The 18,205-nt window shown below is 36.0% G+C and overlaps 1 protein-coding gene across 1 annotated transcript in view; it reads left to right on the forward strand.

The window, feature by feature from the left end:
- Positions 1–18,205, forward strand: part of LOC124157107 (thyrostimulin alpha-2 subunit) — a 153,909-nt gene that overhangs the window by 9,927 nt on the left and 125,777 nt on the right. Inside the window, exon 2 of the mRNA XM_046531601.1 lies at positions 16,862–17,182. Coding sequence (XP_046387557.1) covers positions 17,044–17,182 — 139 coding nt within the window. The 5' untranslated portion in view covers positions 16,862–17,043. The remainder of the gene's footprint in view (positions 1–16,861; positions 17,183–18,205) is intronic.

An 18,205-nucleotide genomic window follows, 5' to 3' on the forward strand; every position in this document is an offset into this window, starting at 1 on the left:
CGTGTTGCTGATAATGTTTTGCTCTAAAAAGTAGTGATAGTTGCTAAAGCTCATTTATGTTTAATAAATAATTTGGAATAAACTGGAAATGTTTAAGCATTTAATTTTTAACTGAACAATTAAAAAATGAATTATTTTGCATGCAAACACACGGAGCTTCGCGTATCGAAGAATTTCATTCTTGATAACGCTGTAAGTCAAATATCCATTATGTTTTTATTGCAATAACTCTAAAGTAATTATCGAGAGTTAGGCCAACAGTGATACAAATGTTGTGGTTTCGGCTACAGGCAAGGGAAGCTCTCTTTCTGTAAAAAAATATGGTAAAGTCAGTTAAAGATATGCTGATGATGCTTTGGTGAGTATTTAGTTTTTTTTTAATCTTTATAGCACGTTTGCATTTAATTTTTTAGGGCTTATTTTAAATTTATTTATCGTTTATACCTCAACTACTGTATTCGTAAAGTCTTTTGCTTTTCTCGGATTTTGGTGTTATTTCATTTCAATAGTAACCTCCTATCATTTCATCTGCCAACATTTCGGTTTTTCTATTTACCAAAATCAGGGATACAGATTTTTCTTATCAATTTCTGCTACGAATTTTATCGATGGGTCAACTTCCTTTATCACCTTAAATGCCAATTTTCTATCAACATTTATTATTTTTGTTTGAAAAATTAAAGTTTTCAATGATAATAGAAGTTAATCTAGGGATTTGATTAATTGGAAGAAGATAGATATTTCTAAAGACCTGAATCATTTATAATAAGGAAGGAAAAACTGGCAGATGGAATGATTTTAACAATCACACTAAACATGCGATTGAACTCTGAGCAAATGAGAACACATTAAAAGTTTTGTCCTCAATAGAAAAATCCCAGAATGAACATCTTTGGTGTTACGGCTGTTTGAATGAATAGTAAAAATTTCCCGTTCCATTTTTGAAATAGCCCTAATGACTTTCACCTGCAAGTTTTTGTTCTGCGAATTCAGAACAGTATCAAGTACGATTTGAACTTAACCTAATGAGCTTCAACTGATTTGACGTTTGATAATTTCATTGGGCGCAATCAAGATCTAAATTTTCCATTCTACTATGGCTGCCACAACATGGAGCGTTACCAAGTCCTTTGAGGACATTCTCAGGGCCTCCGCTATATTTCTGTCACTTTGAAGGCTACTAATACGGGTTTAAATTTCGCGCGAATTTTGTTTGTTTTCGCCCAATATAATTTCGCAACCACCCAATTTTGCCATTTTTCATTTTTCCATTCGGAGCGCGACGGAGTGATGGATGCGTCCACGCAATTTTTCGGGAATTAACGACAATTTTCTCCAACAAGAGGCTCTGGGGCAGGGGGATGGGAAGAGGGAAACGTCGCCGTCATTGGACGCCAGAAATTAATCCCACCAATCACTTCCCGTCCTTCGGAAAATTTCAAAAGCTTTTCGAATGGCAAAAGGCTGTCCGCGAGCCTCAAGGTGTTCCGTAACTCTTGGCGACGCATGTTGTCTGTTGTTTGTTTTATTCTTTTTTTAGTCGAGGACAAAAATCGCTGCACGATTGAAAGACAGATGCAAATTGATCGGATATCCCACGCGACATATATCCAGGCTCGGTCAAAAGAAAAACGCCCCCTAGGAAATTGCGATTCCGCCAAAGTACGATCTCGGAAATAAAAGAGGAAAAACAAGTCTCCGACATTCGCTGTAAAAGGTGCAACGGAGGTTGAAATCACTGAGTGTTGGTGCTTTTCTTTCTTCTATTTTTTTCCTTAGAGTCAAGGAAGGGAATCTCGGCTGGATTTGACAATCTTTTGAGACCAAAATCTATCCTCCTCTTTTTCTGGTGGACGAGTACTAGAACTAGATTGATTGGCTCAACGGCACACTTTTAGGATTGAAGAGCCAAAAGTGAAGGGGGATAACCTTTGAGAAGCATTTCAAAGAACAGGATGATCTGTACTACCATTGATGATTATTGTTGTATCATATGAGAATTTATTTAGGTGAAAGAGTAAAAAATACTTTTGAGATAAGGTTCCTCATTTTCTTCTCTCAAATAAATAATCATGCAAATAATGGTAATTAATACCATATAAAACAATTTCATTTCACCTAATGGTTATCATATCCCACCATATTTGATATTATCATGGGTTATGAACTTATGATTTGAAAATGCCATAATTTTCTCCTTTCATTATTTCCTAATCAATTACCTTTAACTGCAAGTGCAGAAACCTCTGGTTTAAACTTAAAATATAAACTCATTTTTCCTGTCTAAGACTCTACTTTTGATTAGCCATCCGATATCACTTGATTAATACAATATTGAATTCAGTAGTTAACAAATTCTATTTTAAGCTGTTGCCTAGATGGAGTAGAGTTCTATGAGAGCTAAATTACATATCCTGGTTGAATAAGCTAAAAGCAGAATTTATAAATAATACTGCTTGTCTTAAATTAAATTTTTAACATAGATTATAATTAGAAATTAAGTATCAATGAACTAGTAAATAATTAGTTGATGAAAAAATATTTTAGTAATGAAAATAGTGCCTATTACGAATCCGCTCCATTGGTTTTCGATTTACTCTATTCCATAGGCGTTTGGACGAGAATGTGAAATATTGGTTGAGGCTGTGCAAGTTAATCTCTCAGTACACGCAAATGAATACAAAATACTAATTTTCCGTACTGATGCAACGTGCACTTGAGAGTATACATTACGGGGCGAGTGAATTAGAAAAAACAGAAAGACAAAATGAGCAGAAAAGACAACCATAAATTTGCACTGATTTGGAACAGAGAAACATTTTTACTAACGGTAATATAACTAGATAACTACATGCTAACTTCGGTTGTCTCCCCATGTTTCAAAGCCTCCTGAAGGGGTTTTGATCCATTCTACGCATATTGTATGATGCCAGTGGAGGCACAGGATATAAGTGACAGACAGGATAAATAGGTTCATCGTGCTGCCGGGAATCAACTCCCGTTTGAGCTATGAATGGTGGAATACCGACGCAGATTGTAGCATCCATTCAAAAAGTTTCCTCAGGGTGTTATTAACGCTGGTATTAGCATAAATTTAGCATCGCTATTGCAGTAACGTTGAACTGTTAAATTTGCGCATGGATGTGTCTACCACTTGATTCCTACGGCGGTGAATGGTGAATTCGGAAATTATTCTTTGAAGAAATAAAATTCCATTTCCATGAGGCCCATATATTTAAGAAGGAAGATTTTGCTCTACACACGTTGAAAATAATTCGTATGTTTACAATCAAAATTTGACACCGTGTCCTCACTTAAAGTGAGTTTATTTTATCTCTTTGGTAAATTGGTAATTGTCTTCCTACTAGTAATATAGCCATTTTCTTATGCAACGGTTAGAAGAACACTTCTCAACAACTTATTCAGATGCTTAGATCCAATCTGTATCACTTGACAAAATACTGGAAATGCGTGGCTGAGTTAAATTTAATCAATTATATGAGCCATCAGGCTTCAGAGGTCTTCTAGATTAGAGAAAATGGGGCAAAGATTTGGATTCTCTCCAATCCGCCACTGCGTATGATCATGCTTTTTTTAAAAACTGCATTCATTTTAAATTTTTTACCGGGCGCTTCCCATTTTTTTCCCAACCTGAGTCGTCCAATTAGCGAGCCTACGTCCACCAACTTGAAATGACCAACTCAAATTAGAAGGCCAGATTGAGGTAGGATGACGCATACAACCAGAGCCCCTCATGCACTACCGATCTAAAAATATCGCTCACGTCGGTCGGGTCACACTGATTTCGAGCCGCATGAAAAGTTCGCAAGTCTCGAGAAACATCCGCTGACGTCACTCCGAAGCGTGTATCTTGCAGTAGGGGAGGCGCCACCGTCGCGTCGCACGGATTCCGTTTTCCACCACTAAAAGAGGTCACGATCACTTCATCTGTTGATGCTCTTTTGTTTATGACACTTCTCGTGGAGCTACACACCGAGAACCTGTCAACTCCACGTCCTTCTTCATCTTTTTGAAGTATTACTAGCGAACACATATTTACATCGCGAATTCTCTTTGATGGAAAACATAGAAATTATTTTAGTTTACTCAATTTATTATTATATATCGTGAATTTTTTTAGCAACTGCTATATAGATCCATTTCTGAATATCCGTTAGTTAGTTAAATTTCGGTTGCTTAACATAAATTAGTGATACTGCGTATAAATAATGTACTTACCCGCTTTTGAGTTTCAGCCATTATCACGAAAGTGATATTTATCTATATAAGAAGTAACTTCAAGATTTTATACCGACACTTTTATTTTATTTCCATATTAATATTTAATTTTCCGGATATGAGGATGTCTAATCCGCGTTCTTCTATATCTTTCGAAGTTTTCGTCGTATGCACAGTTTTGCTTCGTGAATTATCTTATTTGACAGAAAACTGACCTTCTTGAGTTTACTTCGATTTTTTATTCATATACACCGTGAAATTTCTTAATAAATGCCTCATTTTATATATTTCTGGAAATTAGTGATTAGTTACTTTTTTCACTTAGTGCAAATTACTAAAACTGCGTGTAGTTCAGGAGACAGTGACTTTAGGCCACTATTATCTTGTAAGTGGGATATATTTACATATTAAGAAAAATAAGACAATTCAGTAACGCGCACGGTTGCAATGTATATTTTCAGTAACGCGAAAAATCTTTTGGCTCACCCAGGAATCGAGCCCATATCTCTCGATAGCCAGTCAGGTGGGTTTTTTAAATAATTGACCAACTTTAGGGGAATAAGAATTCGAATTATTTCAAAGCCAAATGTTTTTTTTTCGCGCGAGATATTACCTATGGAGTAAATTAAAAATTATTTTTTATTAACACACGTTATTTTAAAAATTTTGAATTTCCCAGCCTATTTATTTGAGATAGCAGATAAAAATAATGCGATTTCAACACTAATGTAATTTGGAGGCTAAATTAACACTAATATTAAAACAGCTTCATGGAAAATATCTCGAAGAAATGGATGCTTGTGAAAATATTTCTAAGTGCGCGTTCAATGGCTTCAGACTTCACTCCACAGAAGTAGGTGAAATTCATTATAGAATCATTGTACAATGAAATGTATTGTATAAGAAGCTCACAAATTTCAAAGAACAAACAAATATTTACGTTTTAGAGTCATGATGCATTTACTTATGATTTTCATTGATTTGTGTCATGAACGGCGAGCTATAGGGGAAAATTTCTTCTTCCAATAGCCCCTGTCAACAAACAACGCGTGCTAACAGCATCGCGTCGTCGTCATTACCGTCATTTGCTTCGAGTAAGGGAAAATTTAAACTCGGGATACCAGCTCGAACGCAAACACAGCAGATCCTCAACGTATGTATATATTTTTTTCCCCTGAGATCAATCGAAATGAATCGTGAAGAGGCGGTAAAAAGGATTGTCGTAGGCGTATTCATTGTTGGCGTGGCGATCCTGTTGACGAATCGTAAAAAGAACACGGGCATGCGTTTCAAAGTGGCACATTTCAGTCGTAACGACAGCGTAACCGTGAAATACGAGCGAAAGAATGCCCTATCGAGTAGATATCCTCGGAAATTTCGACAACGGCCTCGAGTTCTACGAAGCGATCCACTCGGAATTAGGGTAGTGTCGCCTTTTTTTTCCCTCTCTCCTCGCTTCGAATAAATGCGACAAATGACTGACGTTCCAAAATGTTACAGCGCCCCCAGAATTAATGGTAGGAATGTGCATGCGTTATCTGCGGCGACAGAAACCTCCATTTGAAATTCATCGTGGCCTCTCTCACCACGCACAAATACGTGGTGGACATCAATTACCTTTTGAAAGAAATACTACGCTCCAATTTTAAAGAGGAAGTATGTGTCATTTTCAGAAAATATTTTAAAATGTGGACTAACCCTTCGTCTTTTACTGGTAACAAATTTATTATCGCGTTCCGTACTTGCCTGAAAGTATGTTATGAAATATACCTCTTTAAAAATATGCATAGGCAATTTAATGAAAAGGATTCCTTCCACAATTTCATTATTATTCCCCCATTATTCCTCTTCCTCCCACCTCAAAGGTACTAAAAATTTGGATGAAAATAAGATTCCTATGTTTATCCATTTTTGATAAAGATCTTCTCACTTTATAAAACTTACGTTAGGTACTCTAAATTTATGCGATTTTGCCTCTACGAAAAAAAACACTTAAAATATTTGGGTATATCACAGATATTTTCGTAGTAGTACCATATTTTTTAATATTAAAGAGAAATAGAAATCTTAATTAGCTAATGAGATCTCAAATAGTTAATCTCAATCAGATAACTGAGGCCTCACCTCGAATAATTGGATCTATATAGAAGACTATGGTTACGATTAGGTTTGAAGGTCAAATTGATATCTTTTAATTACTAGATTCAATCAACAATCTAATTTGTGTTATTCGCTCGGAGATGGATTGAAATAACAGTTCTAGGATTACAAGGCAGGGGTTCCCTCTGAATCAGCGCCATTTTTCATGTACTGATTCAGTTCACACTGATTCAGTACACGAGAAAATGTAAACAGTGATGAAAATTGGAAGAAAGTTAATGTACAGATGGAATCGTAGAATTAATAAAATTAATAATCGATGACAACAAAAATAGTCTTGGCGACTCGGAGGCAAGATTAAAAAAATAGGGAAAAGAATCTCATTGTCGACAAAAAAATATAAATGAAATATTGAAATATCGGTAGAATAACACGAATACAAGGATCAAGAACTTTGCTATTTCCATCTTTTCTTGATCCTTGTATTCGTGCTATTATGGATTTCCACCAAGTTACGCCCTCTACGATTAATTAATCGGTAGCATAGCATAGAAATATCAAAATTTTCATCACGAGTGTTTTTCTAAACTTGCTGAAGCAAGAGTTGACAACAAGAGAGCATATTGACGCGCAGATAACGCTCAGTAGCACGATTTATCTGTTCACCGTTGAAGATGGCCTATTATTATCCCTGATACTTAAGGGTTGATAAGTGTAATTTAAAGATGAAAACTGGTATAAACGAGTTAAAATGATTGGAAGAGGTATTTATGCGTTGAAGTAATCATCAAGAGACACTTATTAAGGCTCTAGAGAAATCGCATAAATATGATAGGCAATGAAATAACGTCATCATGTAAATTTAAATAAGAACACGATTTTTTTCAATAAAAAAACTGGTAGCGTTTTGAGTCGAAATCGGATTACTATTTTCAGTAATATCACGTAATATTTAGCACTTTTTTCATATTAAATAGAATATAAATGTGCAACTCCACCTCTCACCATACAAGATCTAGTTGCTGAAAAAATAGCCATACGGCTAATTCCCAAGCCTCTTTATTCAATTAATTTCTTTTCGAAAAATAATTTTCTAAGTGATGTAAAATAAAATTCTCTAAAATTACGCTTTTTTAATGCATAAATATTAAAATTTAATTTAAGTAAGACAAAATACCCCGAGGGAACGAATAGTGACCAAAAATATGTAACTCATCAAAAGTCAAAGGCACCTTCGCTTTGAATCAATGTGATTTTTAATTTCTAGTTTTTATCCAAATTAAATCTAAACATATTTAATATAATGTTGATATTACTCAAATGCCAACTTTGCAAGATATTGAATGATGATTTACCTCACGATAAACCGAAAGAAGTGGCTGAAACATTTCTGAAATGGTTGCTTATACATTCCCCATACCTACCTTATGAGATAAATCTTCTAAAAACTAGAACACAGTAAAATTGAATATTCCTAGCATTGTGATATCAAGTATAAGATTGATCTCCTATCTACTAGAATAGAATACCATTCGGTTGCTGAATGAATGATACATTGAATGAAACCGTTGGCAGGGTCGGGACATGTATTAGTTTTTGGTATCTATAGGATAAAAGGCTAGTTAATTGTATTTTAAGGGTCTGATTCCAGGGAGATAAGATATATAAAATATAACTTATTACATTTTTTGCAATGTTAAGTACACTGGTTGAGATGGAGAGAGGAGCAGAGTTTCACATTTCGTGTTAACTCACGCAGAGGAGCGTAAACCAGGAGTACCTGTATAAGGGGCTTTATCCAATGAGAGGACACCATTACACGTCGATGCAAGCTAAATGGGACTTTCATTTGCCCGGAGTAAAAAAACAGAATCGTTAAAAGGAAGGTCGGATGATGATAGCGAAACATTACAGCTAAAAAAGAGCATCGCATCCAATGGTGACGCGGTAGCAGAGGTAGGGGGCGCTAGCGTTCGTGTACGTATTTTTTTCTTCCGAACACGGAGCGCCCGAGCAATTGTTTACTGAAGTTGTTTGGTGCAAACGTGTAATTTTTTTTACTAAAGGCTGGAGTGAAACATGAAGGAAGGTCTCGATAAGTCATTGTCTTACGGGATGGTTCGCCTATTTCCCGCTATTCCGAGCGTATGGGGCAGCAGATAGGGCACGCACGCACCGCTATCTTGCGGTCGAATTCGGAAACTTGGGACCAGGGGTCGTGGAAGGGGCTTGGGGGTGAAGAAGCGACTTGAACAGAGTGTAAAGTGGGAGGGGAAGAGGATGATATGTGGGGAGGGGAGAAATTAAGGGAGTGGATGGAGGGAGGGGGATGAAAACCATGAATGGAGAGGTGGAACGTGGAGGGAGTGGAAATGGGGAGGAGGAGGGGGAGAAGGGAGTTGCGGTCGTCCTTTGTTTTAAAGGTGCCCTCGCTGATTATTTCACGGAGCGTTATCGTTATTTAACCCGTAACATTACAAATTTAGTAATACATTCACAACAAAAGTTTAAAGTTTTGTTTCAGCTAATATAAAAATTATTTATTTTCATATAGATGAATGCTGATCTTTAACTAATTCTACAAAGTCATTAAATTTTCGTCCGACGTGGGATAAAATCACCACATATGTATTTTTAAAATTACCAGTTACCTATTAAAAAACTTGTTTCTATTTCTTCGTAAAACATTGAAAAGTGAAAATATCAACATATTTTCCGCCACAGTTTTGAAAAATTTTAATCGCCAGCTACTAGATAACCGTAGAAAATAGGTATCTACAGTTAATAAAGCATCAACGAGTGAAAATACATCGCTCTGTTAGGAAAAGAGTATTAAGAGTTATTGTCTTACGAATTGTTATTGAGTTACGAATAAGTTATCGCAAGATTAAGGCATGTTGTCTTAATGGTTTCATCTCATTTTAGAATTGTAATTTAAGAGTAAAAAAAGCAATACATGCTCGTACAAAAAAGCAAGTTCGTTTTGCTTCGGACCAAATAATATCTACCATGCAAGTCCATGCAGACATATAGAGAATAATACATGAGCAGCTTGGATTTAAGCTGGAGAAGCTCAAGAGGGCATTTATAGGGAAATGAAATAATTAAATAGCATGTTTTAAGACTGATTTAGTTTTAAATTTTATTTTTTAGGGCTTCGACTAGAAATAATTTTATTGATAAGTGTCAAAATTCAAAATAAATTCCAAACAATATGTTGCTAGGATGAGTTAGGATATTTATTGATTAGGAGATAAATCTACTCATATTGCATGTATCTGAGTAAATGTAAAATAGTTTTACGGTGCGGTTATATGTTGTTGCAAGACTAGGTAATGAGTTCCGGAGTAGTTTTGAATCGAATGCTAATAATTTAACATCGTGCTTGAAAAATCATTGAATGTACAATCGAAGACGTAAGATTACCCATCCATCCGTCGAAAGTTGAGCAAGGAAGACATTCTGAAGATGGCCCTTAGTTTGAGGATGAACTTATACCAAATCGTATTCTTACCCGAAATAAGTATTAAAATGCTCGTTTTGTTTGATTCGGACCAAATGATATTTACCATGCAAGTCGATTTAGACATATAGAGAATAATAGATGCGAAGCTTGGATTTAAGCTAGAGAAGCTCAAGAAGGCAAATATTTGCTCGCCATAATGAAATACAAGCACGGCCGGAGGGTAAGGGAAAAAATGTCTCAAGCATCAAGAGGGGCATTGATGTTCCTTGTGTAGCCGATTTGAATATACGCTGTTGTTGGATAAGTCTCGGGATTCACGGCCAATACATATATTTATTTATTTATTCCTCTAGAGAGACTTCTAGAGGTCGGATATCGGAAAAGGGCTTTATCCCTATAGCTCTCTATCTCTTTTACGAGGACATATCGACATGGACGACCGTTGTTTGCCATTTCGATAGCGTATTCATTCTTTAAAATTTGCGCAGTTATATTGTTAATTTCAGAGCATATATGGAAGAGACATTTCTCAACACTTCTTTAATATTTCTTTGCACATTTCTTTAGCGTAAATCCACCTTTATCCTAGGCAAGTTGACAGAAGGTAAGGGGATTTTAGGGCTTCAGCAACCTTCGCCCCCTATCGATTTTTTTTTCTTTTAGTTACAGCCTGCCATACATCCCCTTGGTAGACAACTAGCCCAGAGGTACTCCTGACATTCTCTGACTAACCCTCTAACTATTCAAATTTCGAACTGAGATCAGGGTCTCAGATCCGAATTTTTCTCAATATCATTTAATGTTACCTTTAACTGCTGCCCTAGAGAAAACAAACACCAACGGCCACAAAATCATAATAACTACGGTCGTTCGGGTAAAAAACAGCAATGGCTGAAAATTTCAGCACGAAATCAACAGCTCACTGAATGAAATTCATTATTATCGGACGCGTAGAATCAGCATAACATTACTAATTTAGGCAACCAGAATAGCAACCGAAACCCTCCCCCCCGAAGCGAGTACGTACATTATTTACCCTCTTCTTAAGGGGACACACTCTTTATCGGTGTTATTTTTCTCATTTTGGTGACATATTTATCAGATGTTTAAAAAATATCCTACCACCGTGAAGTTTTTATGGTAGTGCAGTGTAGTGTAGGGTTATCGTCGAGCAGTGTAGGCCTATGCTAACATTTTCCTGAGTCTCAAATAAAAAAATTGCATCTGAGAAAATATTGAGGAAAATTTTCATTATTTGAGATTCAGTCAAATATTGCCCAGGGTCTACTTTATATACACTGGAAATTTCAACATGATAGCGTAAGTCTTCAGTGAGTAACCAGGCAACAAAAAGAAACAGTCGAGAGGGAGTTTTGCGTCTCCTTAAGATCTAGGTGGATACGAAGGGGGATTATTTTTGCACTCTGCCTTTCTGCCTTCTCTAACAAAGCACACGAAAGGAATTATTAAGGAGAAAGACAGAAAAACGGAGTCGTGGAGTCGAGAAAGAAGGAAAAAGGGACCACTCGCGAGTGACCTTTTCAAACTCTTTTGAGCGACCCTTATTCACTTATAAGCATCCGTTTGACCAATCTAACCTCCCAAGGAGGGTTCAAGATCTCCCTATGACTGCCAAGACATCTTAGGAATACAAGAGCGTCGAAGATACTACGGCAGAGATTAAAAAATGGTAGTTCATTTAATGTAATAACGCCATGTTTACTCACAATGGAGTCAATTCTTAACTACAAGTCCATCGAGTGCCTAGGGAATCAGTAGTATTCTGAAGTGTATACTTTAGATGCTGCAAGAGACATATTTTACCTTGAGGTGGCTCAAACAAAAATATCTTCCATGGAAGGTATGCTTTTGGAGGAAATTTGCAGCAGTTTTTCCTCCGTTTACTCTGTAAATAAAAGAAAAGATATTTTTAGACGTCATGCTCTCCTTGTGTTATCCAAAAGAGAATCGTACTCGACTTAAGGTGACTTCTTTTTAAGGTCGCAATTCGCATGTCATAGTGAGGCTGAAAATTGTAGAGTTAGGATGTAAGTTGGAGGCTAGAGTTCCAAATAATGTTAATGATTTGTGTTTAATTCATTTGATAGATATTTTTACTCCCGCAGATAATAAAAATATATTCTATGAATGAGAGCATGGCATGAATAAAATAAAAATTACTGGGAGACTATTTATACGTTTAAAGATATCACAATAATTTAAGCGCAAAATTAGTAAACAAATTAAACAGACAAAAAGCAATATACCAGTAATTTTATAAAAAGGAACTTTGCATTTTAAGATATCACACGTCAAAATTCTAGTTCTCTTTTGAGCTAATTTCAAAGGGCAAATTTAATTCTTTTCTTACATGATTAGGTCTGTGACAAATTGATTAGCTTATTTAAAATCAACACTGCCATTTTGACTATCATAACATCATGTTCCGTATTCGTTTGACAACTTCACCATTCTGATTCTGATAACAGAAAAGACTCTCAACTTTGTCGTGATTTACTGCTGAGTTAGGCATGCAGTTGCTGTCAATTATTGAACCCGCAACTGCGCTTTCCTGACGCTTAGGATGGTCAGCAATGACCCATGCATCGTAATTGGGCCGTGAGACTAAATTTGGTCTCTCGGGCAATAGCAGGAATTCCGAATGCTAGAGAACTAATTTTACACAAAGATAATGCACAAATATTTATAATCAATATCCGAATAATGCACTGATTGCGTTAGATCTTAGGGTCTTCTAAGTGGAAATTCCAACTAATTTCTCTGAAAATGCGCCGGTGGTCAGTTGTTAAAATTTAGATTCAATCTAAATATGTCGTTTAATCATATTAATGGCATTGCTCTAATTGGGACAAGTATTACTTTTGTTTACAGAGAAAATTTAAAATTACATTTATTTTGAAAACATATCAAGCGATGGAAGCTGATTGATTTATGTTGAAACGATTATTTTGATCCAAAACCCGTCAAATAATATGAAAAGGCATGGCAAGAGAATAATACCACAACCGATTATCTTAAAAAATCTTTAGCTAGAACATCGTTGAAGTCCACTGTTTACTCAGCTAAAATATTTTTCCTCTCTTTCCACATATTCAATGAATAAGAATATTGATGGCTTTAAAATGAAGGCAAAAAAAAAGTCTTGATGAAATTTTAGCGGTTGCATTAACATAAAAAAATGTATCTCCTCCCGGTAATCCACTGAAGACGCTCTCCTCGATTGAATATCTAATGGAATTCTCCGTAGTCCTCCTTCAACGTAAATATTACTTTCATTACGTAAAAGAGGTAAATTTTTCTTTTTTTTCGGTGCTAATGACATTGTTTTCGATCAGTTGGAACGAAGCTTTTACGTAAGAATTAGGTCAAAATTTATTCACGGATCTTCTCTCAAGAAAAAGTCGAATTTTACTTGAAGAAAACCAACTAAAGAACCAAATAATTGCCCAAAAATAAGGACTATACTTGCCTAATTTTATAAAAAGGTGTAATTGGAGGAATACTTAATGATTTCCTTGTGGCGCATTGTTCACTGCCATCAGAGTACTTAACGCAGCAAAGTTTGGTGAAAATTGTTCTTGAAAAATCAGGGAAGAGTAATTATCCCCAATGAGTTTCTTCTTACAGATGCTCTGAGTAGATCTTGACATCCAAATAAAGAAGACAACTTTATGCACACATATTATATTATGTTATATCTTATATTTGGACCCTAAGACGGGAGCTGGAATGCCCGAAACTGCCGTCCACCAAAAATGAGACGACGCGGCATCAACCCAAAAAACAACCATCATGCTACAAAGCTTTAAAAATCAAACTCACATTGTTCATGGTTAAATTATCAAGTTATAAATTTCACCCTCCAATGGAAATAAGTGTTTACCCTTCTGATACTATGAAAAAAAATTTTAAGTTATAAATTCGAGGGAGTCAATGAAATATCACTTCTCATTACTACAGAAATGACTTCTCCTTTTTGGGAATAGCTAAAAAATGTAGAGGCCCAGATTACCTCGGCCGGCTACTAAGAACGCAGAAGTGAACGGCAGAACAAAATTCTTTTCCAAAAATGTCGTTGAAAACCCCTTTAAATAGTTAACAAAATGAGCCGCCTGATTGGGAAACAGCGCTCCACTTTGGGAGGAGTGAGATGGCATATATAAAGATTATCAGTCACGAAATTCAACTTTTGGTCATAAATGTTACCTTTAAGACTATATTTTTAAAGTTTAATCGGTAGAAAATTACTAATAATGACTTTAACCTTACCTCAACCATAATATTCTAATAGATGTGAAAGATTTCCGTATAACTGAGTCACAATAAGTCGTTATTGTCTTTCACGTTTGTTATAACCAAGAGTTAATTTTAGAATAAAGTCTCTGATAAAAGAAATGTCCGTCTAGCCAGTGAAAGTGGCTGTACTATGGATTTTAATGATAATAACAACCTGAAGGGTTGATCTTAATTTTCATAGTGAAATTAATTTTCAGGATATTGTAGCCAAAGGCTTGGCTAGAGCCAGCCATAGCGAGAAATGTTTCAGAATTACTTGTCAAAAGTCACTAAGGAGGTAGCAAGCTTTTTGTAAGGGATTTAAAATCCCTGTGAGATGAATTATCCAATACTTAGAAATCTATTTATTAAAAACTTATAATTTTCCTAATGTAACGACGATGGCGGTATGTTTTTTATTTAAATTCTTACACCAGATGGTCGGTGTAATAATCTAAGCGCCGAAATCCCAAGCAGTACTTGAGTTAAAATTGCACAACGAAGTTCACCAGAGGAACTACGCTGGAGGAATGATTTCATAGGTGTTGAAAATTCCTTATAACAAGAGAACTGAGAGGAAATTTCATATTTTTACCGTTAATGAGACAAAATAAAATTTGATTTCCTTTCACTTTAGTTTTGAATTCACAAAATGATAAGGATCTCCTACATCCTAATATTTCAGAACAAAATATGATTAAAAGAGCATAGGAAGATAGACATGGAAGTAGAAACAAGCAGATAAACAACACCATAAAAAAGAGCGGCATTATTATGCAATAAACATCATAATTACCAATACACCGGCATATTGTTTAGTGATTTTTCTATCGGCCCGTTGACAGACACCGACGCATTGGTGTACTCCTGCATGCCGCACATTTCAATTCACTGGCATGAATAACCTGAGAAGTGCATCTTTTTTCTATAATTTAACAATAGGATTAATGGTTTGAGAAATAAAATAAAATTACACGTGGTAAAACAACACAGTAAGTTATGGATATTAATGAATAGTTATACTAGTTTCCTTGGCTGTGAAAACAGTAAGTCAGCTGTGAAAGCGGAGAGAGGAGATATTTATTTACCAGTAATTTAAATCACACCTACCCAAAAACAGCAATAATGAATAATTAAAACTCTGTACTAAATACGGCAATTCGTCCAAATAGCAAAATGTAAAGAAATATTCTATAATGCAGGTATGTTCTATATTAATAGCCTTATAGGCCATTTTAGTAGGTAGTTTTAAAGAACCTCATAAGGTATGCCGTAAATATATTTTCAGCGGAATGGTTCTAAAATTTGTCAAAACGAGAATCTAGTTTTAAATTGAAGAGTTGGCCTTTAAAGTTGGAATATAATGACTTAAATATTCCTTTATTTTATAATAAAATGATTTCAAATTTTCCTAACAGCCACTTCAGCTTGAACAATGCTCGGCTTAAATATGTTCATTATCTCTAGCTTAGGGGAATACATTTTAATGTAGGAGTACTTTTCTACCAATCTATTTCTGATTACCGAATTTATTTAGTTCGCGAATGTCATGACTAAGGAAGTTTTTAAATAAATTTTTACCTTAATTTTGACAAGGTATACTAAATTTCGAGGCATAATTTTAACCGTTAATAAGATAACTTTGCCATTAATTTTTTAGACATGCGATGATTACCACAATTAATGTAAAAATAAAGTTAAAAGTAGTCCCTAAGGGCAATTAACTTTATCACAGTTGGGTTAAACGTAGTTATTTTCAGCAATGTAATGCTATCAATTACCTTCATCCCTGTACATTTGTCTTGTAATTTTATCAAAATGCTCGATTGTCCAATGGAAATGTCGTCCCTTTAACTCTCCTGTTGACGCTTATAATTCAAAAATTAAAGTAAATACTATACTTGCCATATGTATTACAGCTCGTTTCGGGGATCAATCCCTCAATAATGTACCCATATCTTCCAATGTCCGCCTAAGTTATGATTTATCACTAAGGGCATTAATTTAGATAATGAGGTTTACTAATAACAACTTAAGACTTTATTCTGTGAAAATAAAAAATACGCCTTGAACGTTCGCAACTTTAGAGCAAGAGTTATAAGCTATTAATTGGCCTTAGTGAACAAGTTAGAAGAAAAGAAATACAAATAAAAATTAAAATTTTTAACTTAAATGAGGGCGAACTATCACAATAGACTAGTGAGACGAAAGTTCTGGGAGGGTTCAAGGGGATGGATCTCATTACTTTTCGGTGTATTAATAGTAGGGGTATTACTCCGGTTTCGCACGGGGTCAAAAATGTTGTTTTCTTCCTAAGTTTTGAGGACTTAGTCTACCATCATATTCAGGGTGACCACCCGCGGCCCTCGAAATGTCAGAAGACACCAACCCCCGTACTCCGTGGGAAACCGAAGAACCCTTCCTACTCGGTTGTGGGTTTTCTATCCCCATAATAGTTTCTCCACTGATTTAATCATTCTCACTCATTAATTCTAGATAAAGGTTGGTTCGGATAGGTGAGGGTGGAGCTCACCCCAGACTAAGCCACAGGCGTGTGGATGATACGCATTCAGTGTAGGGGGTCTAGTGCCTTTTCCTGGGCCACCGCGCACTTCGAGGGTTTTGTTTGGGGGGGTCCTAACGCTTCATCCGGTGTTTAAACCCGGGACCCCTAGCTTTACAACCAATCCCTCTACCCACTAGGCTAACACGCTCCCTTCATAAGCATAATATTTCATAATCACACTTTTTCTTTCACAGATTACTGAGTAGTCGACGACAAGAAGTAGGTGGATCAACCGAATCAACTCCTGAGCGAGTGATTTGAGAGAGAGAGGGAAAAATAGAGACAGATAAATAGAAGACGCAGCACTTTTAGCAAGACTTCAAGCAGATCCAGATTAAAGTAGATCCCGATCGCACCAGAACCGAGGGAAGCAAAGATGGTGGGCGGAGGCAGGAGCACCCAGCACCACTCAGCAGGCGAGCACCACGCGCTCCTCCTGCTGGCCGTTCTCATGCTCTCCACGGGCGCAGCCCTCGCCACCAACACCTGGGATCGACCCGGGTGCCACAAAGTCGGTGAGTGCATCATCTTTCTCTAGAGTTTTCTCCTTTTTAGGCGCTACTTCCAACATTTCACATGCATGGATCGAAATAACCCCTTTGCGCTGTATTGACGAGTCTAGCTCGTCATGAACTTGCGATGCCAAACCGCGCAATGACAAGTGTATCTCGTCATCGGATTTTCATAAGTTTAGCACTATTTTGAGGAACAGTATAATTATTTTTAAAGCTTTACAATGTTAAAACATTCATAATATACATAAATAATTCATATTTCATGAAACATGATGCATTGAAAGTATTAAAATGATTTCATTAGAGTAGCAATAGCTGTGATCTCCATGCTTAATAATTACGTTTTATTTCACGGTTCTACGTTGATTACAAATTACAAAATAACATTCAATTACCTACCATCTAAAAGAGAGGCACAAAAAAATAAATAGAGAATAACAGCACGATATTCAGAAAATTAATCGAAGTGGAAGGGGATAAGATACCATTTGAAACGAACTTTCAAGATAGAATTTCGATGAATTTGTCAATGTAAGATCTTAGATTTTCCCGGCGCATCAAGTGCTGAAAGGATTCTCGGCATTTTCACCGAGAAATTGGGTCCATGTCTCCCGAAGTTTCGAATGAATGACTTGCTCTTCATTCTCGGGATATCTTCTGAAATCTTCAGAAGATAGCCAATTACCCGATGGAAAAACCGAGAATCCTTTATGAAATCGCCCTTACTTTAAATAAGGATTAGGAGAATTAAATTTGAAAGTCTAAAAAAATTATTAAATAATATTTATCGACCTGACCGCTTTCACCACAGTTCTTATCCTTAGTTCCACTGGCGTCGTTATTTTTCTCTGTTTATACATACATATTTTCTTAGGTTGGTATAAGGTTGCGTCGAGAAGGTTGATATACGCAAGTCCTTTGGCTGTGGCATTGTATGGTATTTGTGGGAAGCGACCGGCAGCTCAAATAATTTGCGCCGTTAGAGAAGGGTAGTGAAGGAAGGGTGGAGAGAAACTCGGCGTC

This window comes from Ischnura elegans, chromosome 4 (genome assembly GCF_921293095.1).
Source record: "Ischnura elegans chromosome 4, ioIscEleg1.1, whole genome shotgun sequence".
Taxonomy (NCBI): Eukaryota; Metazoa; Arthropoda; class Insecta; order Odonata; family Coenagrionidae; genus Ischnura; species Ischnura elegans.